The sequence below is a fragment of the Cryptotermes secundus genome, unplaced genomic scaffold, assembly GCF_002891405.2.
Source record: "Cryptotermes secundus unplaced genomic scaffold, Csec_1.0 scaffold30, whole genome shotgun sequence".
NCBI lineage: Eukaryota > Metazoa > Arthropoda > Insecta > Blattodea > Kalotermitidae > Cryptotermes > Cryptotermes secundus.
This window is the reverse complement of record NW_019739593.1, coordinates 83,915-110,593: the sequence shown is the minus strand read 5'-3', so window position 1 is coordinate 110,593 and position 26,679 is coordinate 83,915. Positions and strand designations below refer to the sequence as shown.

At 40.4% G+C, this 26,679-nt stretch overlaps 1 protein-coding gene across 8 annotated transcripts in view; it reads right to left on the bottom strand.

Annotated features, from left to right (window-relative positions):
• LOC111871956 (kinase D-interacting substrate of 220 kDa B) overlaps positions 1 to 26,679 on the bottom strand; it is a 194,108-nt gene that overhangs the window by 138,457 nt on the left and 28,972 nt on the right. The window contains exon 1 of one of the 8 annotated variants that reach the window (XM_023865395.2): positions 25,818 to 25,944. The exons of 4 other annotated variants lie outside the window; for them this stretch is intronic. Coding sequence is in view for 2 of the 4 variants with exons in the window: in XM_033754464.1 (XP_033610355.1) it covers positions 5,892 to 5,984 (93 nt within the window). In the remaining 2 variants the exon portion in view is untranslated. 3 more of the 8 variants (XM_023865390.2, XM_023865394.2, XM_033754464.1) reach the window with 3 other exon arrangements.

The following is a 26,679-nucleotide window of genomic DNA, read 5'->3' as shown; positions in this document are numbered from 1 at the left end:
CGTCAACGCAGATTGTTATCTTTATTTTCCACGAACCTGATTGTTACTGTCGTCTTCTGTTACGTCATGCGGTTTCTTATGTTGTAGGCACATGAAGGCAGCAGGTTCCTCCAAAACACTGGTAATCACCTAAGTAATTACACGGAGGCCACCTTAAAGAGCGTTACTCAAGTTGGCTGAGGCACTATGCTACAAGCCGGAAGGTCGCGGGTTTCAGTCCCGATTAGGTGTTTATTTTCTTCAATTTACCTAATCCTTCCAGCCGCAATTTGGCCCTGGGGTCGTCTCAGCCTTTAACAGAAATGAGTACCAGGAATGTTCCTGGGGAGCAAAGGCTGGCCGGCGCGTAGGGCTGACAACTTTATCGCCATCTGTGAGCCAACTGTCTAGAACAGTGTTCCGCAACCTTTTTCTACTCGCGGCACACCATGAAGTACGAGTATCCATGACTCAACACGGCACACCAAAATGTTATTCCCCTCAAAAACGTATGATATCAGACAATTAATACAAATACGTAACGTGATCAACTTAATATTATAATATTATTATACTGTTACTTTATTATCATTAAACAGAAACTGACTCGCGCGTTTATTAACAATTAATGAACTTTAATTAACTGTAGAGTGTAGAAAATACACTTCTGTTACTTTTAAAGTAAATACAGTAATTCTACTCATACCTTCAACGTGATACTTGCGCCTGCNGACTTTCTTTTTAAATATTTATAATTTTAAATGAAGTCCAACAATCGGTGGGTGTATCGTTACAGGAAGAAAGTCATAAAGTTGAAGAAGCTCTAGCGTTATAAAAGACAGGAAAACCCCAGGCTAATCCCTGCAGTTTTAGGGAAAAGCACGTACACAGAACATGCGGCAAGCATATCAAAGAAGCTGCGTAGAGAAAAATAAAAACAAATCAATAATGAAAACTATGATATAACAACAACTGTGAGTAAATAATTTACGTTTAATTTCTTAGAATACAACATTACTGTACACAAAAAATCACGGCATGTAATAAAGAATAAACGAGCATCATCTTATTTAATCAGTGCAGTGTCTGAGAATAATCGTGTATCGTACTATCAGTCAGCAACTATACTAGCCGAATCTTTACCGCACAATTATGTAAATAAAAATGTATTTTATATATGAAAATCACATTGTACTTGTAAGATTTGAGGCTTTCACGGCGGTGACTATGAAGAAAGCAGTCTTCTGGGATTTGGCACCGTGTATATGTGGTGTTAACCGACGTTTCGGAGGAACGTATCGCCTCCATCTTCAGGGTAGAAAGAAAAATATAGGAAATCCGCAAGCGAAGAGACCGTGAGAACCGGTAAACGCAGACTGCAGACGTTCATTTACTTTCGCATCGTGTTAAACGTTGCAATATGCAACCTGCGGTGTGATAGGTTTACATAGGGCGAAACATACTTTCTGGTTGAGGTCTACTGATATATGATGAACCACTGCAGTTATGAACGCAAAATGTAGTTGATACCATGTTACAAACAAACATACGAATTTAGCTATACAAATAAATTACTTCCTGCTGAAAGGTACTGCTTCAATGTCATGTAGCATCAACTGTCGGAAATTTGGTATACAAATCATTCTTCGCGTTACAGGTATAATTTGTATGCTCGACAAGTCTTTCCAGGCAGAAGGACGAACGTATTTGAAAGGAAATTAACTGTTGTAAAATTCTTAATTTATGTAAGTAGCCTGGAGCTGCCTGTATGTTCTTCTGCGAAAGCTTGTGGCAGAGAGGGAGCAGGGCGGCCAACCAACAGTTCACATCACAAGAGTCACGTTTTGTATAGGATATTTAATCTATGAAGATATATTATGAAATACCACATTGTGAGCTATATGCCTCGTTTTATTGCTCTCATCTCACCTTACAATGCTGTTTCAAGCGTCGCTACTGAGCGCGTTATGAAATGACTGCCACTTTCATAGGCATTCCTTCATTTACGTGACCTTTCACGGTTTATTCTATAGACTTCACATCAAGAGATTCTACTTCATACAAGCAAACTGTACTGCGCAATGAACAATATTTATCATAACGCTGGCAGTAAAACAAGGCACGACAAAGTATTAAAACTGGACAAACTGCGGGGAAATTACAACAACATTCTTACCCACAAGTAAACTATGTTTAAAAAACTGTGAGGGAACACAACTTGTTCTTGGCCACCACAATATTACAGAATGAAATAGAATGAACATTTCTTCTACAAAACAAAAAGACGTACATAAATGGGCTACTTATCTTCGTTCTCCACATTTTTACGAGAACCATTCTCACTCACTCACTCACTCATGGAGCTGAGCCCTCCTTGAGAAGCCGCCAATTGTGCAACTACTCAAGAATTTCCAAGCATTTTATGGAAACCGAAGGTTCATTATCATGTTCACAAGAGCCCTCACTGGTCCCTATCCTGAGCCAGATCAAGCCAATCCATCCCATCCTATCTCTCTAAGATCCTTTTTAACATTGTTCACCCACCTACACCTTGGTCTTCTCAGTGGTCTCTTTCCTTCTGCCTTTCCCACCAATATCTTATACGCATTCCTCGTCTTCCCCATTCGTGCTACATGCCCTACTCACCTCATCCTCCTTGACTTGATCATTCTAATTATACTTGATGAAGAGTACAAGTTATGAAGCTCCTCATTATGCAGTTTTCTCCAACCTCCTGTCACTTCATGTCTCTTCGGTCCAAATATTCTCCTCAGCACCCTGTTCTCAAACACCCTCACTCTATGTTCCTCCCTTAATGTCAGAGACCATTTTGGACAATATATATATATATATTCGTTGATTCCTTACACTGCAAATATGGAAGCCTAAACTGCGCATTATACGTTCCTTGTCCCATTACCAGATTTATCAGTTTCATAAATACTAATTGTACCCCAATATGTACAAATCTTCTCTTTCACGAACAGCCGAAGTGCGAGCTTATGTCCGACAGCACAGTGGCAACGAGAGTACCCGTATGTAAACAACGAAAGCAAAGTACAAAGGCTAGTAAGTTCCACAATAATTAATTTATGATAATTTCCGTCGGTCAATGTGTACATAAGAATGAACATATGAGAAAGTAAAGCACAACGTTCTTACTGGAACTTTGCCGTAAAACTGACTGCTGGAAAAACAATCGCTCTTCAGAAGCCGCACCAGACTTCATTTAGACAGAAACAACAACAGAAACTATGAACATGGACAAAGATCTGTATTTGTCAACAGCCAACTAGCGATATCTATTCTTTCCAAAATATTTTATTCTCATTCTTGCTTGAGCTGACGACCTTAAGACAAATCGGTAAGGACGATGCCAATAAACCCTAGTGGCAAACCCAACCCCATGGTTTTAGTCCGCAAGCGAACTATACCGACCGAGCGACCGCCGCTTGTCGGCGAAGTTAGTGCCAACTTTAGCGGATAGTGTGCGTCGCGTGGTCAGCGCAACGAATCCCCACGGCCGTTAATTTCGGTTTTCTAGACCGCCACTGCATACATAATTAACAGATCCATCGGGAGGGGCTGGGAAGAACTGTGACAAATTCGTTAGTGGCTGACGACGTAGGAGCATGAGCAGTGATTTCCTGAATTCGCACCTGGATATTAAGTGATTAAAGAGAACCATGCACCGAGGAAGTAAGTACGTTACTTAATTAACATGGACATAGAGCACTCCAGGAAACTGAAGCTACCATTACTACTGTAATCACTGTCAGACGACCACAGGTGTGACTGACGTTTTGGCGAGAAAAGGAAGCACGCTATACAACAGGCAGAAAAAATGTACTAATTAATTCGGAGAACCTTTTACAATTCAACTACTGTCACTGCCATGGTTACGCCTTACATTTGTCCTATACGCATGAATGACAAGTATTTGTTTACACTTAGCAATCATTGTTATATCTATAAAACACTCGAAAAGCAGTAAAAAACTCCCACTATTATTCTAAATTAAACAATGTCAAACAAAAGAACATGTATGATAAAGTTTATCGGCTTTCCGGTGTCCAGACACACTATAAAATGTAGGGTCTGAGGTTCTCACAGCGGTAGTTATGAAATTTGCCATCTTCTGGGATATAGCGGAGTGTAGTACGTATATGAGCCGACGTTTCGGAGGAACGCATAACCTATATCTTCAGGGTCGAAAATCAGCCGAGCAAGAAACCAACGAGAGAAGGCGGCTAGGCACTAAATTTCTGACTATAAAATGTCTGTCTTTGTTGGTTTGGGTGTTAGTTCCTTATCTTAGAGGTTTTATTTCTTTTGGTTTGGGCTTGTTTTTTTTTTTGTGTTGTACTAGCTTGGGTGTTTATACTGTTATGGTTGCTGGGTGATCTTCTAATTCTAATTATTCTTAAAGAATATCCTAATAACAAAGGACGAAAAGACACCCCATAAGTAGAAAAATAAGGTATAAACCACATTGAACCAGAAAATACTGTACACCTATAACAGAAAAAAGAAATTAATGAACCCCCCAAATTAAACCTAGATAACTCATAACCAATTCAACCCCCTAATAAACTAACAAAGATAGCTAGAAACTTCAAATAAAAAGGAAGACAAATTATACCAGGCGTATAAAACGTGGATCCATGCGGTCTCATTACAGCGACATGATAACAAAATTGTACCTACAGTCGCTACCTCTGTACAGCACCTAATGGGCCTGCAGGCGTCACATGCTTGTAACTAAGTGTCGTGAATCAGAATTCCAGGAGACCTCAGAAGCAGCAGCCTGCAATAGGACACCACCCAGTCCTCTACAGCCATATTAACATTATCTGTCCATCTACCCTTTGGTCTCCCAAATAATCCTTTCTAAGAGGGTTTCCCACCAGCATTTTTTAAAAACATTTTATTTTATTACCCACGCAAAACCTATGATAACCTCTCTTGACGAAGTTAATGCAATCATGACGATGTTTAGTATGGTATTCATCATTTTAACCGAACGGGATATGTTTCAGGCACTCTATACGGGAAAACTGTCTCTTATTCACTAACTTCATGGTTGTAGCGTCTTTCTTCAGAAAGTTAATAGTTGCTTAAGTGGTTCAAAATTCCTCGCTTTCACGATACCGAATGGTTCGTTGCAGTTGTAACAAAATTCCGCCACTGGGCCATATCCAGTGCAGTTCACATACTCGCGCGCGATTCCTCCAAGAGCTATGTCACTATTACACCCCAATCTAAACCTCGGTCTCCACGTGGTCTCTTCCTTCCAGGTTTAAAACTAAATTGGGGTATACATTTCCCATCTCGTCTATCACTTCATCCTTGCTTTAATCCCCCTTACACCATCAGTTCAATTATTAATCTTCTCAGCTCTTTCCATATTCCTGGTACTTTCTATGGTTCAAATATTTTCCTAGCATCTTGTGCTCACATACCCTTAGGCCTATCAAAGGTCTTCCTCTAGCACGGGAAACCGTTTCACACCCATACAGAACAAGAAGTAAAATTATAGCTTTCTATATTTTAGTATTTTGATTTTACGTAGGAGGCAGGAAGATGTGATGGTGAGATGACTATTATGAATGGGAAAAAAGAAAAACTGCAATAATAAATTCGGCGTGATAAAATTACAGTACAATACATCCAAAGAAAAAATGCTCGGTTACTGTGAACAGAAGGAGTAAAAACGCTACTTTCAGCGCCACTGGATTATTGGATTATTATTGAGATTTTAAAAATAAAATTACTGCAACTGATCTTACTGAATATTCCATTAACAACTCATTTTAAATAATTACTGTTTACTGGTTTCAGGAAACGTATCTGATCATACGGGATGAAGGAAATTCCGTGTATAAATATGCAGACCGTTTAGCAAGTAATACCTGATTATTACCGGTGAAACTTCCATTTCTGATAAAGTGATAGTAAGTGACAAGGCTGCCGTAACTTCTAGGTGGTGGGTAACTGCTCAGCATAAGAGGTGCCGCTTCAGAAGTACGGGCCTGTCGTACGCTTACAGTAGTCGACAGCCCACTGTCACCACTTCGCTTCCCGCTGCTAGAACTAGATGCTGACCTGAATAAAGACGAGGGCCAATCCATCATGGAGACGCTGCTACGAAAACGGGATCCCAGTGAAAAACATTAATACTGTCCTCAGTGTGTAGACAGATAATAAAAGAGCACTGACACGAATCCTCGGTATTTCCAGCTAGTAAACAAGTTTCCAGATATCACTGAAGAATTCGTCAATTATGATAGTGGTGTCTAGAACAGAAATGCCACGAGGAAGTGGTGCAGAAATCAAATCCAAATAAGCACAACACTGATAACAGGACGCTAACAGTATTACAAAAGCCACTGTAACGACGCCACTCCAGAACGAGTCTTCCTGTGAAGCAAAATCAACTTCCGCAAACACAGTCTGTCCAACAGACATCACGTGCAAGGTCTGTATGCAACGTTCGTCGATTTCTAAAGCACTTAAAAATGTAACTCTTGCTGAATACCGGAATCTGCAAGCCCGAAATGTCCATCCATGACGCAGAGAGATAACAGCGCATGTTATGATGATGATGCAAAGGATGATTCAGAACGAGGATTAAGAAGTCAGTAGTTGACGCCGTTCAATATATTTGTTATATCCCCGGTTCTGTTCGCAATCACGTTGGAAAATAATTGTTTCCGGAATGAAATGAAGTAAAACATGCCCCTTCCCCGACATTAGACAGTTCTGTACTGGTGACTATCTCACAAATCGCCATACAAATAACAAGGCGAGGGAGGAGAAGTAAGAGTAACCTTCGCCCCAGAAGAGGCAAGCAGCGACTTTTGAGAGTACGTCAGAAAGAAACATTTCGGTGTTTACTTAGTTTTGGTGGTACCCCAGGGGAAATGTCATTATCAGACTAAGGAAAAAAAATTAAAAGATAATGTTGACAGCTCGGGGTCGCAGCTAACTCGGTCATTAAACAAAGGAATATTCCTTGCTGGCGTAATAAATCACTGAAAACATGCTATACTTTTATATTACATTCAAAGCTTTTATGACGTGGAAACACCAAGCAGTCAGACTTCATCAACAAATAAAACGATACGAACGTGTTTATTCACAGCCGCCATATGTATGACGCATATAAATATTTTATTCTGAATTAATTTCCTTTACTGCAGCCGCATTAGCCCTCACCTCCAACACGACAAACTGAACAGACTTAATGTTCAAATATCTATCAATTTTTGAACTCGCAGACAGCGTATGAATATAAATTCTGTCGCCGTGACATAAAATTAGACAGTCTCGCACATTTCCAACACTGAATGACAGTGGCAATGTGTAATACACCAGCAAAAGTAAACATTCTTCGAAAGTGAAACATGTTCCAAACATTAGTCTCAGAACTTTGAAGAAACTATGAGACTCCGTTAACTCGAGTCACGATGTGTTCACCATACACGTTGGCGAAGTCCACAGCGTCAGAAGAAACATACAGGGAAATGTCATCCAGAGGGCTAACATAGGAAGCGCTGATGTTACGTACGTATACTATTTGACTCCACACACAATTCATGTTCTAATCAGAGTCATGTTTTACTGCTGACGTCAATGAAAACTGATCTTTAAACAACCAGTCAGTGACAGAAACAAAAACTTTAAATCAAAGAGATCGATTTTCGATGCATGTAAATTACAAAGCAAGATCAATCAAGCACTAGACAAATACTAAAGATTCGTGAAGAAAAATGGTATTTTAACCAGTCTAACGTAGCCTGAAATTACCTAATGCATTTTCAATACAACAGGCCTACTAAATGATATTTACACCACACGAGTATAGTAACTTTTTCACTTGGATGTATCTGCTTCTTCCAGTAATACGCAACAGTGATGGTATGCGAGGGCTACGACAATGACGAAGGTCATTAAGGTTACTATAAATGAGGAATCAGCGGGGAAAGGAGATGAGAGCGGTAGTGGTTTATTTCTGTATTCGCCTGAAGCCACTGAAGAAAACACCGTATTACTATGCATTCTATTCACAACCTCTGAGATATAGGCGTTCAGCAGTTGTCCAATTTTCCAGATGATTACTCTATTTCACGCAAGAATGCGCTAAGTCACGTAATTATGACAGCTGTTCTCAAAGCTCACACAACTGTGTGAGTAATGCACAGATAAAGGTGCAAGGAACGCTGGAGAAAATTGCGCAATGAAGTTCATACTTTGTGTTCTTCACCGAACATTATTAGGATAATCAAATCAAGGGGAAGATTGACGAATATTTAGCAAGCATGAGAGAAATGAGAAAAGCGTACAAAATTTTGATATATATACCTGTGAGGAAGAGACCTAGACTTAGATGTGAGAATATTAGCGTGGACCGTATTAGGATGGGAGGATGTGGACGGAATTCATCTGGCTCAGGATAGAGACCAGTGCCGTCTTCTTGGAAACGCGCATTCAATAAAAGGTGCGGAACGTCTTGAGTAGCTGAGAGACCGTTCACCTTTGTAATGATAAATAACCGCACGAATAGGTGCAGAACTCAAAATGCCCACTTTCCTATTTCAGATACTTAAAAAGTTCTACAAAGCCTATGTCGTTAATGTCATATTGTTAATGTCGTATTTAAGTAACTGAAGCTTACAGACCAACAATAAAATTAAATTTGGCTAACGTCTTAGCGCGTTGGTGTCGTGCGTAGATGGCCATGCGACTGAATATTACTAAAGAAAGAGTTTATTGTTGCTTGCAATTGTATGAATTTTGGGATGGGGTTCAAATTGTTATTTAAATAAAGAATTTGTTCAGGTTACATCTGTCGGATTTAATTTCAAAGATTCGCATGATCACCATATTTGTAACTGGTGATTTATAATGCTTTATATACAATCTGCAGAAATGTTTATAATCTATACCTTCATTCACAACGTAATATACCGGATCTGCATCACGTGGTTCATTAGTTACCGCTGCGAAACTGAAGCTAAATTAAAAGCCCTCCACTGGTCCCCATCCTGAGATAGACCGATCCAGTCCACACCATCCCATTCTATATAAGATCCATTTTAATACCCATCCACCTAAGTCTTGGTCTTCATAGTGGTCTATTTCCTTCTGGCCTTCCCACCAATATCCTATACGCATTCCTCTTCGGCCCATTCGTTCTCTACAGGCCCTGCCCATCTCATCCTCCTTGACTTGATCATTCCAGTTATACTTGGCAAAGAGTACAACTTATGGAGCTATTACATACATATACGCCTACATGAACAAAACCTGAATATTTGTCTAACAACTATCGCCATTCATCTTTTCAGGATATCGTAGTGTTCCTCCCACCTCGTAAGTTCACGCGTCCGCTATGACATTACAGATTTCAATGAACTGAAAAGTTCAAGACTGATGTGCCTTTTAGTGGCATAACGTTCATACCAGATAACGCGAATATCGGCCAACTGCTTCATAACTTGACATGGCGATAAAGCATTCACATGCGTACGCATGTAAATCTACTTTTCTAACTTTAAGGAAGGAAAGCAGGCTAAGAAGGCAAATGCTGGAGCGATCCTCGCTTAACACAACTTCAGGGCCATCGGTTCTGAGGGTGGAGAGGGATTGGTGTGCAAGCTACGCTTTTATTTCGGGAAACATGGCTAAAACATGTTAATATTACATAAATTGACAGACCTCAGGTCAGTCATATGATGACTGATTCTTTATCATAAAACATTCAAGTACATACATGTTAATTTTAACAGACTTAATACCAACATGAGACCGCCTCTGTGATCTAGTGGTCAGAGTTCCTGGATACAGATCCAGAGGTCCGGGTTCGATTCCTGGCGCTACCAGATTTCCTAAGAAGCAGTGGGTCTGGAACGGGGTCAATTCAGCCTCGTGAGTATAATTGAGGAGTTACTTGAATAGAAAAGTAGCGGCTCCGGCCTAGAAAACCGAAATTAACGACCGTGGGGATTCGTTGCGCTGACCATGCGACATCCTCTATCCGTTAAAGCTGGCACTAACTTCGCCGACAGGCGGCGGTCACTCTGTCGGTACAGTTCGCTTGCGGGATAAAATCATGAAGTCTGCTTTTAATACCAACATGAAAGTGCATTATTATGAGTTTGTTCGTTTAAATTTCTAACTGGACAATTTCCCTGTTCAAAATTTACCAGTATTAGTGAAAAGAAGTAGCAAATAAAGTTTTAAAATTGGCAGGCACTTACGCGACGCAGGTTTTAATATACTCTCTCTCTCTCTCTCTATATATATATATATATCACATATATGATTTATTTTAACGATTCTGCCAGTAGCTCAAGCGTCGAATAAGGACGACTGATTGATAATACATTGGACAGAACGTGGAAGGAAGTAGTATTGGCCTAATTTGTGGTACTGTTCCGTATTTATCTAGAGAGACTGAGAAAAATCTCGAAACCTCAGGTACGTTAGAAAATGTCTGGGATGAGATTTGAATCACGCGCTATCGCTTGAGCGAACTTGCTCCGATGTTCTAGTGGTTCTATCATTATACAACCGTACAGGTTCCATGCAACTGCTTCTGACTTTACAATTCAATATAGCCCCAGATCTATCAAGCTGCCGCCCCGATGAGTGAGAGATTAGATTACTAAGTCTACTTCAGAACTTGTTACGTAACATGATTACATAAATCGGCTTGCGTGAATACAATTCTCACCAAAATCTCCATAACATGAGTCATAAGCGTTTAAATTATCAAAATTAGTTTTGTTTCTTGCTTTAATAACTGTCTCTTTAAAGTTGGGTGATAACGTAGGCGAACATTTCATCTAATTTCATACAAACGAACAGCAGAACAAAAACGTATAGAAAATATTAATTTTGTAGTATCTACATCTTAGATCCATGAAAGAAGCTGACTTGGTGATTACTTCCACATTAAAATGACAATACCAACAAAACTCAAAGATCTGCTGATGCAACGTCATTATCAGATGACACATACTCGTATAACAGAACGGTATGCTGCTCGCATCGAATGTCTGAAACATAGGCAGGAAATGTGCACAATCCCAGCGGTTTAACATTACAATCGCCCAGTTCCGTCGAATTTGACTCGTATTCGTAATACATTTGCAGAAATATTCAAATTCGTCGTAGCCTGATGTTACTTTTTTTTTTTTTTAATTTCCCGTTTACTATATTCTTGTTTTGTCTGTCTATTTTTGTTAAATGATTTGGGTTGTGATGAATGGATTGCAATTCATTATGTAATTTTCACGAGTTTCAGTTCTGTACATTTGTTTATTGTTTGCGTTGAGCGAATCGTGGTCCACTGGCAAGATGTAAGGAAATTTGGAGTTAGGTGACGGATAGCAGAAAGGTACATTATACTATTTCATTTAATGACCGATCCGTTCGAAGATTTTTTTTTTTTGGTAGATCGGAAACTGTCTACCAGGGATCGATTTGACGCTTCGATTTAGTTGTTGGGGTGAATCTGATTTGATTCATCCTGGTCCGTCACACTACCAATATTATGAAAGGTCCGTCCAGTGTGACTGATTTTTTTTAATCTTTCATCCTTGAAATGTTTCGGTCTGAGAGACCATCTTCAGAAGGATATATCAATACAGACGGAAACTACTATTACGATTATAATAATTATAATACATAAATATTTTAATATATTTATGCACATCGCTGTAGTTGTTAATGGATCAGATTTTATATTCATGACATTGTAATGATACTGACCAGTCACACTGTAATATTAGTTTCCGCCTGTACTGATATATCCTTCTGAAGATGGTCTCTCAGACCGAAACATGTGAAGGATGAAAGATTAAAAAAATATCAGTCACACTGGACGGAGCTGATAACCTTTCATAATATTGCTGGGGTGAAGTTTTGGATCTGTACGAATTACATTATTCTCACTAATACGGAAACTTCTAGTACGCACGAACGTTCAGCTCTTAGACAATGTAATGTTTAATCTTATGACCTTCTGATTTTGAACTCCGAGTGGTTGGATTAAGAACGCTGGAGAAGGTTCAGTTTGTCAAGGGAGTTTTGAGGCAGTTGACAGTTCTGAAGTTCGTCACTACATCCGAAGTCAGGGATATGACTAGTGAAATGGCTTAGTCACACTAACGATAGGCCGTAATGACACATTTCAGACAGTAACGAGAAGCGCATTTCGAGAGAGAATGAAAGTCCAAACAATTCTATTTGGTGATTATGAATGAAGCTCGACAAGTTCGGACGGTGTCCATTCCTGAAACTTATCTCTTCCCGAGGCCAGGTTTCTCCGTACGTCGAACTGCAACTGCTAAAACAGGAAGAGACCAAATCTACATGATATTTACTGCTCACCCACCTCAGAGAGTGTATGACTCAAAGCCGATGAAACAAACCTCCTGGGTTTTATGTAATCAAGGCTGTAGACTCCGGCATCACTCTTAGCTCTGATACGAGCACCAACAAAGAGTGGAATGCTCTCACCAGAAGCAGACGGATACAACAGAGAAGACATTGTGATATCCTACGTTACCGGCGGTACACTTCTTTATGCACAATATGACTAGAACTTCGTGCTCAAGCCGGGATATCAATATCTGTCTACGCCCTAAACCCAACACTTTACTTCGAAAACACACAGATTTCTTCACCGCTATGGAAAATAAGTGAATTCAACCTGTACGCTCTCTATATATAGACGTCAAACTACCACACGTCAGCATTTCATTGCGACGCATGTACTCGTATTTGATTGACGATGCCTTGTCAAATAAAATTACACGCTGATGGATTTGTTTCTCACTTATGTCTATAAATCTATAGTGTATGCACAATCAAATGTTTTTCGTATGTGATAAAAATGTTTATGAAGTAGGCCTATTTATTCTGCACTTTCTTCCGAGAAAAAAATCACGTTTCGTCTATACATTCTAAGCAGCACAGTGATGACTCGACAAGTTTTATACAGCTAGAGAGTCAACTTTTCTGTAGAACAAACACTCCTGAACTTCTCGCACGTTTTCGGATGCACCGCAACAAACAAACAACTTCAATTTGTTCCACACGTTCAGGCAGTCAGGCATGACTTGCTGGCACGCGTTGCGTTGTAACATGCGATAGCGTTAGGTGTGCTTGTGCCTTCATTTTCCAGCGCAACCTTCTCTCCATCAAACTATGTTGCATTTCCGCACCGGATATCTTTAAGATGCGAAACGTCTATGTTATAAACTTAAATTAGGCTTACTTAGAAATGATGTACGTATACGTTGGAGCAAAGTAAACTAGAGAGCGAGTCCTAATTCAATATAAAAGCGTGAGTGCTCGTAGTATGAGCAACTATTTTGAAATACGAAGTTTCGAAAATGATGCATGCGAGTGGGCTCGTTATTTTATTTTAATATAAACACATAAGCACACTGCTAAAACATTTCTGGCCTATTGTACCAGCCCCAGATGATAGGTGAGGGTGATTGTGGAGCAATTGGTGGAATGAAGATTGGCTGGGGAAACCGAAGTACTCGGAGAAATCTGCCCCAGCGCCACTTTGTCCACCACAAATCCCACTTGACCAGACCCGGGATCGAACCCGGGCCGCCGCGATGGGAAGCCAGCGACTAACCGCTTGAGCTATGGCGCGGCCAATGAGTGTGTTAATCGACACAAATGCAGGCACGAAGTGAATGAGAACTCATGGGAGAACACGATACTCGCTCTTGTTTCTTGCTGCTGCTTTCGTACATTGCGATTTCGGGAAAATTAACACCTACCCATATCCACGAATCTTTCTGCAAGTCTTCAGCTCTGTGGATATATAGGCCAAATATAATCATATTCTTCACTAGATAGATACTGACGCCAAACTCACGAAGAATTTATGACATGTCTGCATATGACGTAAAAAATTGTATTAGCAATACATGTAAATCAAGGCAAATACTCTCTCAAAAGTGAAATCAGAATAAAAAATTGATTCTAGTATGAAACGTTTATGGATAGGAAAGGAATTTTTGCAGGGAAACCTGAAGGAAGCCTAGACGCAGATGGGAGGACAATATTACAAAGTGATCTCAAATAAAGAGAACTGGAGAATTCATATGCCTCAGAATAAAGACCAGTGGTGGACTAGTGTGAACATGGTCATAAATATTTAGGCTCCTTAAAATACTGGGAATTTGTTGAGTCGCTGACCAGCTACTGGCTTCTCAAGAACTCGGTTCAATGACGTTACAGCAGTAGGTTTCAATAGAAACTGAAGTACATCGAACAAAAACTGGAAATGCAACCATAATACGCGTAGTAGATCATTTTAAAACGTGTTCACGTGTAACTCGGCTGCGAACGAAACTAAGAAGTACAAATGCGATTCATGAAGTTAGAGGACGAACACATTCTGGGAAGGATGGTTATTATTCATTCCGAAAACTGTTATCAAGGTGAAAATTAGCATGTACACAGTACTAATTCTGCCACCTGTTTTGTGTAAGTGTGAAAAATGTTACATGTTTTGAAAACAAACTGCACAGATAAATATTACGACCTACGAACTTTAAAATAAAGAGACAGATTAGGATATCACATAACGATACACTTCATGATTTGTACAAGACACGCAGTATTGTTAGGACACTAAAATATGCATTGGTCGTGTGCATTCTATGGGACAGACACGGTATTAATGAAGACTTATTGTGGGAAGTTACCCCTGTAACAGGCCATGAAGGTCCATAGGGTTGTGAGAGGTCGAGGCTTCCACACATTCTAGACAGTCGACTCACAGATGGCGGTAAAGTTGTCAGCCTTACGCGCCGGCGGTCCTTTACCCCCCAGGAAGGTTCCTGGTACTCATTTCTGTTAAGAGCCATGGTGCGGATGGAAGGATTAGGTCAATTGAAAGAATATCCACCTTATCGGGATTCGAAACCGCGACCTCCCGGTTTGTAGCATAGTGCCTTAACCAACTAAGCTACCGCGTACCCCTTTTTTTGTGAGAAAACTTTCGAAAAGCATTATCTTGAAAGATCGAAAAGGGATGAGGGATAATATTATGATGAATCTTAATGAGTAAGTGAGGTAGATGGGAATGGTTCAGGATCATATCCAATGCTCAGAATTGTAGGCCCTACTACAACTGTACTGCCTGAAGCAGACTGACATCGGGTATATTTCAAATTAAAACTGAGATGTATGTTTTGGGCTTGACACCTTTTACTCGAGCAACATACCACGTATTATGGAGATAAATCCATCAAATACTGAAGTGAAACTGGAAACACGTCTACTTGCATCATGATGTGTACTTTTCCAACGATCTTATTCACCACTCAACACGTGCACGTTGTTTTTTGTGAGTTATCTGCATATGTGGGAGGTCCAGTCTGTAGGCATGTTACAGCTTCATAACAATTGAACGAATGCGATTGTATTTCATATTCGAGCTACAAGTTACAACACGAATTTAATTTTGTGTCGTATAAGGCCAATGTAACAGGTACTTCACATGAAGCTCAAATTACTAGATTTTTAGAGATTGTTTTTAGAACACAAAATGTATGTCTTATTAAGGGATTATCTGCAACATTTTTCGACAGTGTCGTATTTAATGAAATACAAGGCAACATCACTTCGGACTGTGTAGTGTGATTAAGCTTTGCCAACAATGCATTTATATTGATAATAAACGAACATCAAGAATGATATATGCACTATAACACAGAATGTTTCTGAAAAATGCGTGCTCCCTTGAAGAACACATTCTCACTCTTTATCCCATGCAGTGTGCTTCTACTGTAAATTTCACTCAAGAGATGTTAAAAAGACGATTTTTGAGAAACATACAACATGCATAATAGAAGCGCACTGTTCACAGGCAGCAAAGTTTAAATGATACGGTACACTATTCAAAGTCCTGGAATTGTGTGCGTTAGTGTGCGTGCGTGTGTTTATAGGCGCTTCAGCACCTGTTACATCCATGTAAATAAAGGTCAAGTTAAAACATTCAGTTTATAACCCGTCTTAAAACCAAACAAATTTGTGCGCTTGTCAGGCTGGGTCTGACGAATAATTTGTAAAATTCTAAAATCAAACTGCGATAAGTGTGGAGTTAAAAACGGACAATAGAACAGGCTATACACGGGCCAATGATCTCTTAAAACAATCAAGAAGCAGAATAAAACAAAGTCAGTTAAATAGACTTGTCCACCTCTATACCATGAAGAAACACGACGTCTGACCAATAACGGTTGTCATCTCCTAAGATGTCGCGTAACTCGCCAAGGAGATGGAAGGATTGGCGTTTTACGCCATAACATGAGAAACCTGGAATAGTCTTCGAAGACGAAACAACACAAAATTCCCGTTATCTCACAGTCTTCCATGACATTTGTGAAAACAACTACAGCTCTGTACCAACTGACGCTGATAACGTCTAAATTAAGAACTTCATAAATAAATTCCTATGGCTGGAAATGTTCCAGCCTCTAAAACATGAAACTGCGGTGCTGCTGAATAAATAACCGACACCGTAACTAGTTTTCTGTTCTGAATTCAGCCCTGAGAGTCGTTCATTAAATGTACAAATATATTGCATCAGATAAAATATACACGGTGTGTCCAGGATCCGTTAGGACTCATTTCTTTTAAATTTTGCCCTGCAAATGCCATCTGTTGGCGAGTTGTGTCGTTAAGATTCTTGAAGTTTCAGCTGTGGCTGTCTAATATTTCAAAGCGCAAGCATCGCTGCATCATGTGTTCTGACCTTGAATGTAACAGTGCTGTTCTGACGCTCGTCGGAAAATGGCGGTTGAACAGAGAGCCAACACCAACTTTTGTTTTAAGTTAGGCAAAACGGCCGGATAAGCGTACGAAATGATAAAAAGTGTGTACGGTAGTGATTGAGTCGCTCGAACATTTTTCGATGGCATGCTGTATTTCGTGATGGCAAGGAGGACATTGAAGACCCTCCGCGTGCATCAAAGCCGAGAACAAGTCGCACTGAAGAAAATGTGAAAAAAGTGACAGAAATCCTTGCACCAGACAGACGTGTTTCTGCAAGAACACAATCGGGGAGCTTTTGGGAATACCAAAAAGTACTGTGCATCAAATTTTGCCCGAGGATTTCGGCAAACGGAAGGTCTGTGCGCGGTTTGTACGGAACGCGCTGTCAGGCGATGAAAACAATGCCAGAGTCGAACACTGCAAAGACATGTTACGGTCGGCTCAAAGTGATACAAAATTTACAAAATCGATTGTTACTGGCGACGAGACATGGTGTCTTCAATATGATCCTCTCACAAAGCGGCAGACTGCAGCGTGGTCGAGCCCAAAGAAGCCGAAACCAAAGAAAGTGCAAATGCAAAAGAGTCGAGTAAAGACACTGCTAACCATTTTCTTCGATTCCAAAGGAATTTCTGCCGGAAGGTCAAACAGTGAATTCTAATTATTATCTCGGAGTCCTCAATCTTTTGTGGGCGAGAATTCTTCGAATTCGACCTGAATATCGAGAGCAAGGTTCCTGGTCGATCTCCCACGACAATGCCCCACCCCAGAAATCGAAGATCGTGCGCGATTTTTTTGGCCAGAAAAGGTACCAGTCCTTGAGCATCCTCCGTATTGGCCAGATTTCGCTTCAGCAGATTTCTGGTTGTTCCGAAAAGTTAAGTTGACGATGAAAGGAGACCGTCACGACACCATCCAGGACATTCAATGGGAATGTACCGCAGTTTTAAATGCGATTCCACAAAAGGAGTACAGTGACTGTTTTCGAAAACTTTTTCAATCAATTCCAGCTAAGTATTGATTCAGAAGGAGACTATTTTGAATAAAAAGAGTGACATTTTGAAAAAAAAATTAAGGTCTTGTATCTTTAATGAACACGGTCCTAACAGAACCTGGACACGCTGTTTATGTAAGATTTGAGGTTTTCACGGCGGTGACTATGATGAAAGCGGTCTTCTGGGATATGGCGCCGTGTAGATATAGGGTTATCACTATATCTACACGGCGCCACATCCCAGAAGACTGCTTTCAACAGATAAAATATACTTTGACAAATACATAAGGTCTGACAATTTATTTCACTGAATGGCCGCAGCGTGTCGCTGGGGTGTTTAGTCAGGCAAACTCGTGTACCGAAGCACGTTTGGACATGTTCCAACTTGATTTACATGAGCCACAGACCAAATGAGTCGTTCGTTCCCAAGCAGGAAAAGAAGGGGTACGTGTCCGTGGTATACTGTTGGCGGAGAAGTGACTGACAAGAATACTGAGCAGCGGATAAACATCAAGTTTTGTGTGAAGATTGGTAAAAGTGCTAGTGAAAAGTTACCCCTATTAAGAGTGGCTTATGGTGAATATGCTATGAAGAAATCAAGTGTTCTTAAATGCCACAGGCAGTTCAAGAAAGGGGAAGACATGCAAGATGACCGAAGAAGTGGGCAGCCAAAAACACAAATGTGGACAGAGTACGAACAACTGGTGAATCAACACTGTTATTTGGAAGTGTGACAAGGTTACGGGAATCTGTTCGGAGGAAAAGACCCGAACTCTGGCCCAACAGGTGGACTCTCCACCATGACAATGTCCCTGCGCATGACGCGTTAAGAGTTCGCGAGTTCCTGGCTAATAAATCCATTACAAAAATAGACCATCCACCTTATTCACCTGACTCATCCAGCTGCGATTTGTTGCCATTTACAAAATTTAGAAAAAAAAAAAAAAAGGTCCTGAGGGGACAAAGATTTCCTGACATCCAACGCAATGTGATGTTACTGCGAGGTATTCCGGAAAACGATCTTCAAGACTGTTTCCGGCAGTGGCACCACAAATTGCATAGCTCCACAAGGAGTATTTCGAAGGCAACAGAAAGCGCTAGTACACAGTTAAGCAAATTTTGCTTTCACAGGGCCATTCCGGAGATAAAATTATCGCGATTACAGAACTTCTGAACCAAATGACCGGGTTTTATCAGACTCATGTAAAGACCAAGAAGACCAAAATTTTGCTGACAGTTTTCGATGGTATATATTATCAACAACTCCAGCATCGCAGTATTGCTAATTTTCAAGTTGGGGCAAATATTAGACATTTAATGTAGCCTCTGAAATTTTTACGATTGCATATTTAAAAAACAAGCAATAGTCAATAGGCAATTCGTTTCCACAAAACGTGCATAATATTACAGTACAATGGCGAAGCCCTGCCTTTCCGTCCTTCCGTACGGATTTCGAGTAACTTTAATACAGACTTTGCACTAAACATTGTCAAGTAAATTTCAATTTTTGTTTTTATCGATCAAACACAACGCATATTCTACATGAAACTCAACTAGAACTTCGTCTGTTTTAACAAGATATGGTTTATGGTACAGAAAGCTCTGCGATAAAGGCATAATATATAACAGGAGCTGACAAATGACAAAGAACATACGTACGAACAATAATGTGACTAGTTTCGCAATGGGATTAGGAGATGAATACAGAAGTAAAACGTTTTGTCAGTACTCAGGCGTAACACTGACGTAGTCAACATATTATATGTCACAATATATATAAACCATTCTTCCTGTTGTTTCGTACGTTTGTGAGCCGTGGTCTTCTTTCTTGTGGGAACAGCGAAAATCATAAGATATAACGAACGAAGTACTACGGGAAGTACTAGATCCATGAAATATGAAACACGCTACAGTGGAATGACATTAGTCATAAAGCAACCATCTTGCCACTGTTGAGAGGTGAAACTGAGAAGTCCACGACGCATTGTGCATATGCCTACAGTGGGATGGGAAATGTATATACAAATGTGACGAGGGGCGGTGAAAACACTTGAAGACCAATGCAAGAGTAGGGGACTTAAAAGTTAATGAAGAGTTCTATCTTCTGGGATATAACGCCGTGTAGTCCGTTGAAAGTCAACCGAGATTTCGAAGGAACATGTTGCCTCCACCTTCAGAGTCGAAGAATAAAGCTGAATAAGAAATCAGCTTGCTATGTCTCGAGTTGATTTCTTTCTCGGCTTATTTATCGACCGTGAAGATCAAGGTAATATGTTCCTCCGAAACGTTGGTTGACTCTCAACGGACTATACGGCGTTATATCCCACAAGACAGAAATTTTCATAACTACCGCTGTGAGAACCCCAAATCCTACGAGAAGTTGATAGTTCCTATTTGTTACATAATATGATTAAGGTAATCAACACGAAACTATCGAAATACGTGGGATATGACCGAAATATTTAATACATATAAAATCTTCTTTTCTGCCTCTCGTATTAGGCCCTCTGGTATCTTCCCATCAGAATTTTATCTGGAACTATGCATCTTATAGCCAGTTGCTAGCAGTCCTTGGACGGGTGGTCAGCCCTGCTGCAAGCCCGCTATCTACACAGGACAACACAAACACGATCAAACGCAGACAGACATTATGCCTCGACTGGGATTCGAACCTACGATCCCAGTGTTTAACCGGGCGAAGACATTTCATGTGCCCTAGCGCGGTCACTGTGATCGGCGCACATGTGCTGCTAAATCTCATGTGAGACCTGCGCATAAAGAGATAATGATATTAAAATTTATCTTAAAAATGCTCTAAAGAAGTGACACAAAAGGACTGGGACTGGGTTCAAACTTGGGCTTTTATAACAACGGTGAGGAATCTTCCGAGTACCGTAAGCGGGGGTTTCTCCATCAGCTTAACATAAACTTTCCAGGAATAGCTTTGTACAATGGAATTCGACTGAGGTGAAGAGTTTTGGTATTATAAACTACACAATTCGTGGAGAGAATCTTCCGAGTTATATTTAGTGAGAGTCAGGTACAGCGCACAATTTGAATATGCAACTGCATCACGCTCAGGCCACCACAACACGAGTAGCTGGTTACCTGCTAATTTCTTCTCGAGAAGTTAGTATACTCGTACATCACGAGTTTTAGGCCCACAAGATACCTCAATATTCCGAAAATGACATTTCTCGAGCGACTGTCACAGAGATTAGTACATGGAAAGAAGCAGTTATGAGTAGTCATATTTTAAAATTACACCTTAAAATTCGTTTCCCAATTAGCAAAAGCACATCTTTCAATCTAGACTGATGGAGCACACATGTCAGGCCACTCTATAATTAATACCAAACATCCTAATCGTCTGTTGCTATACAATTTGAGCGAGAACATGGATGATGATCATGCAGTCTATGGCCCCCTGAATCTTAGGAACTCATTTTTGCTAATTAAATCACGGTATGTAATGAGAAATTCATATCTAAGTGATAACAAACGTAGATTGTAACAATAAAAGCATTGTACAAGTGCAAGGGGTGCAAGATTGTAAGCTCCTTTCTGTGAGGTCAAAAAAGGAGGAACTTCCCAGAAAAAGAAACAATGGCTAACAGCTGAACAGGGACTTAATGCATCATTCTTCATGGACGAATAGGCAGAACTAACTGAGAAATTACAGCGTGATCTTGTTTTAGCAAGCCATCTTCTTATTCTTAATTGCATACCTCTGTGATCAGGGTCATCAAGATCGTGCTCAGGGACTGACTGGCATGAAGATGCAATATACGCATATTTAGGGTGCATGGGCCATACCATGAAATTCAGGGGAAACAATTAAGAACCGCTATCGTAAGAGTTCAAGGAATATGTTACAGAAGTGCAAACGACTGAAAAATACGTGGACAGCCCTAGAAGCCACTTCAACCGATGACTGAAAATGCCAGATACCGACGAAAATACACATATTCTAGGTGAAAACTGCAAAACAGATTAGCTGGAAGTGGAATTTTTCTTTAGTCTGCAGCCGTAAACCTTTAAAAAGAGTTAAACACGTATCAATTGTTTGCACTGACTGAACATATGTTACGGCTATAAAAATATACGAAGTAATTGACAATGAATGGCTAATCCGCAGGAGGCTGTTATTAATGACGTCCGAATATCGGGTTTCAGGTCTTCATGTCGCAGCTTTCCACTCCTGGATTAGTCGCTACACTTCCCTTTTCTCTTGCAATATGCTTTTGCATTCTTTTGACATTTGCTCCTATTCTGTAATCTTGTTATACAGACCTGGCAACAATACGAGACTCAACAGGTAAAGCTATCACTGTAACAGGCCGTGTAGGCCCATAGGCTTGTGAGACGTCGAGGCTCCCACATTTTCTCTAGACAATCGGGTCACAGATGGAGGTGAGGTCGTCAGCCTTATGACTCGGCCGCCCTTTACCCGCAGGAAGATTCCTGGTACTCATTCCTGTTAGAGGCCGAGTCAACCGCAGGGCCATAGTGCGGCTGGAAGGACTGTGTCAAATGAAAAATCCAATGACCTCATCAGGAATAGAACCCGCGACCTACCGGCTTGTAGCATAGTGCCTCACCCAACTATGTTACCGCGTGCCGCCACAAGAATCAACTGTGAGAAGAAAAATTCTACGTAAGTAATTTACAAGTTCTCTTGACGACATATTCATATTTGCATTTAGCTGTTGGTGATGGTATGAATATACCGTCAGAGTAAATTCTGAATCACTTGATACCAGTACGGCGTAGAAGGAGTGAAATATGGAGATCATGTAAAACGCCATTCTGCAAAAAAGGGAAGATACTACAAACACGTGAACACATTTTTCTTGCATAAGGAAAAGTGAAACAAAATCCGTTTATGTAGATTCCCATTATGAATTTCTGCTAAGCAATTTGCAAAATCAAATCGCTTCAGGCAAGCAGGTGATTGTGTCTTCAAGAACTGATTATCCCAATAATCTAAATCATTTAAATGTGCATTATTTTCTCACAATTTTCCTAAAATAGTAAATCTCTAGATAAAAATATGGTGAAAAAACGCAACAAGAATGCATTTTCACATCCCATTGAATTAAGTCGAGTGACGCAGCGAAATGAGAAAATTATTTCTCGATGTGGACTAAAGTTGAACGTTGCACTTTGTGGATGCTTGTTCGACTTTTTTTTTTATTTCTAGTGGGGTGAGACTAAGTCCCTTGTACTGCGGCTACTTCTGTCCTATTGTACCAGCCCAAGATTATCGGTGAGGGTGATTATGGAGCAATTGGTGCAATGAAGACTGGCAGTGGGAAACCGAAGTACTTGGAGAAAACCTGCCCCAGCGCCACTTTGTCCACCACAAATCCCACTTGCCCAGACCCAGGATCGAACCCGGGGCGCTGCAGTGGGAAGCCAGCAACTAACCGCTTGAGCTATGGCGCGGTCTTTGTTCGACTAAAGTCGAATGTCGTAGCAATAGGAATAAAAGAAAATGGGCAATAAAGACTTACTGCCGCTAAGCAACTGAACTCAAGTTACGTATATACACAGCTGGTGACCTGCATAAAAGAAAATTTCGGAAACTTTTAATATAGAAATTAACCATCCCTATTGGTAAAGCTTCCTGGTTTATACAGGCTTACTGCTGCCAATTAATATTTTTAATCAACGTAATTAAAAATTAATCAGCATGATCGATGTTATGGGCATAAATACGACTGTCTGATCCCTGGGTGTATTCAATGCCTTTTAAATTTAGTGGACAACAGCTAGACGGAAGGATAAGAGCAATAATTATGCAAATGCTGCGTAACACACAATGCATGTAGATCAGGCCTCGCTAGTACGTTTATTCGAGACATTTTCTCTAGGGCGAACGCCTCGCGGCATATGCATGAAAGCGTATTTTGGCCTTGTAGTAATGTCAGAGTAAATTAAATTCTAATATCCTAAAACTCATTTAACATATGTGCTGCATACTGAAATTCAAGCAAAATCTGTCAAGGACGTAACTGTGCACAAAGTTCATTTTGGGCCTTGTGCGAACTGGCAACTGAACTGAAGCAAAAAACTCTGTATAATAAATACATGCATAGGAGAAGTGCCGTACCGCTTATAAAAAGTGTAATGAAAGCGTACTGAAGGCTAAATAAATATTTGTAATAGTCCACTTAGGACCTCGAGTAAAACTGAACTTATAAATGCATTAAAGTGGATGATATTTACGAATGGTTACTCTTGTAAGATAGTGTCTGTATGATGAGTTTCGTCATTCTACCCATACGTAAACCGACAAGTAAATTGATCCTCAAAACGAATCAACTTAACCCAAACCAAAAGGTTCCACAAACTTCAATGTAGGTCTATCACAATTTCATAGAAATGGGGTAGGAAAATTTCTATTGGAAGGGTGGACACGACGCTGTGCACATAAATTCGATTAAATTATCAAAGCATTTTCTTATGTTTTGTATCATTTAAATTCCAACCACTGCAACGGCAAGATATAAAGGTTATAAAGACAAGAGAAATATCATACAAATATCACGTTAAATCTCGACCGGGACCATCGTTTTCTTGAATCAGGTCATGGTTCTCCTTTAACTTCCCAGATGAATATCAATACAGTATCTTAAAAAAGACCATGACTAAACCTTCCTACATCCTTTAAAATTCACATCATACACAATCGTTAAAAATCACGCGAAACAGCAACACTATATAAAAAAAAACACACACACAAATATATATATTTAAACGCTCTATTGATTAAGTTAGTATTTCCAACGTATGCACTGAGACTGCACTATGTTAACCGTCTTCTATAGGCTACACTCTAGTGACTTTCCACTGTGTGATTTTATCACTCACAAAGCCATCACTATACACAAGACAGATATATATTTGTTTTTGTTGTAACTAAATTACAACGCAACGGCACAGAATTATACACATACAGTGTTACCTTTATTGTAGTATAAAAATCTGACTACGTCCGAGAGCCGAATCCTAGGGACATTTATTGAATTTCTGGGCAGTCATGAATCTTTGGCAACCATCCACGAATGAGATAAACCCCAAAATTATTCGAATGATCCCTTCAAAACTGTCATTACTAAGCATAAGAGTAAGGCCGCGCCATAGCTCAAGCGGTTAGTCGCTGGCTTCCCATCGCGGCGGCCCGGGTTCGATCCCTGGTCTGGTCAAGTGGGATTTGTGGTGGACAAAGTGGCGCTGGGGCAGGTTTTCTCCGAGTACTTCGGTTTCCCATGCCAATCTTCATTCCACCAATTGCTCCATAATCACCCTCACCTATCATCTGGTGCTGGTAAAATAGGCCAGAAGTGGCCGCAGTCCCATCTCACTAGCAATAAAAAAAGCATAAGAGTACAATTCACTCTGCCACAAACGTTGATCCAAAACATAGAAACTCTTGGTATAAACAAAAAATATAAGAACCCCAACTGAACAACGGTCGATTATCACATGCACAGCAGTACCGCTACTGAAAATGCTATATGTTCTCTTATTATTCTTTTTTTCCTTTGGCGCTTCAGCCCTCCTTTGGGCCTAGGCCTACCTCCATGAAACTCTCCGTTTCACTTCGGTTTACTAGATCTTAAGACATTCGGTAGGACTCCTTGGGCGGGCGATCAGCTCGTCGCAAGGCCTCCACCTGTACACAAACACAGAAAAACGCACACCAAACAACCATGCCCTGAGTGAGATTCGACCCCACGATCCCGGCTTCCGAGCGAGCGAAGACAGTGCATGCCTTAGACCGCTCGGCTACCGTGACCGGCCTTCTCTTACTATACCTGTTATATATGTATAAAGCGTTCTAACTGCATGAAAACGCAGTTCTTTAAATGAAACACACTCGAAAGAACATAAAAACAATGGACTCACATCATCAGAGAAGTACATGGCAGTACCCAGCTTGCTCCAGCCCAGGTACCACCTCAGCATGTTTGCTGTTTGTGGCTCGAAACCTCCAAAATCGCAGACACCAATCGCGTACCTTGTGACTGACTATGAAGCTGACTGAAGGAAAGTTGATCACTCCAGACAGCAATATGTGAACTAATCACTAACAAAAACAAATGGGACACTTCCCTTACAGCGTACGATATTCGTTCACCCCAACAGAACATGTAAACACAGCCTTCGTTCTAACCTCGGCCATTGCTTAAGACTGGGCAGCCAGAGGCTTTCTCTACCACTTTCGGCTATAGGCCCACGTATTTACAATTGGCTACTATGAGTACACAGACTAGTATTTTTTCCCCCTTGGCACTACAGCCCCAGTGGGCCTTGGCCTACCTCCATGAATTTCTCCGTTCACTTAGGTTTTTATAGATCTTACACATTCGGTAGGACTCCTTGGGCGGGTGATCAGCTCGTCGCAAGGCCTCTACCTGTACACAAACACAGAAAAACGCACACACATACACAAACTAAACATCCATGACCTGAGTGGGATTCGAACCCACTATCCCGGTTTCCAAGCGAGCGAAGACAGTATATGCCTTAGACCGCTCGGCTACCGTGACCGGCTAGACTAGTATTTACGAGAGGAGAATAATAATTAAAGCGTGCGTGTTAATAATGTGCCTCTACTCTAACTTTCATAATTACGAAATTTCTGGATTATGAGCCATCATATTTCAAAATGTATATTCAATATACTTTCCTCGATAAGTTCTTATATAACGTCTAAAGCTATTTTCAACTGAGTGAGTACTAAATATTTCGAAACGACAGTAACAAATCAAAATTTGATTCATGAGGAAATTAAGAGCAGAGTAAATTCGGGTAATAGTTACTATCATTCCTTTCAGAACCTTTTGTCTTCTCGTCGGCTGTCTAAAGACGTAAAAATT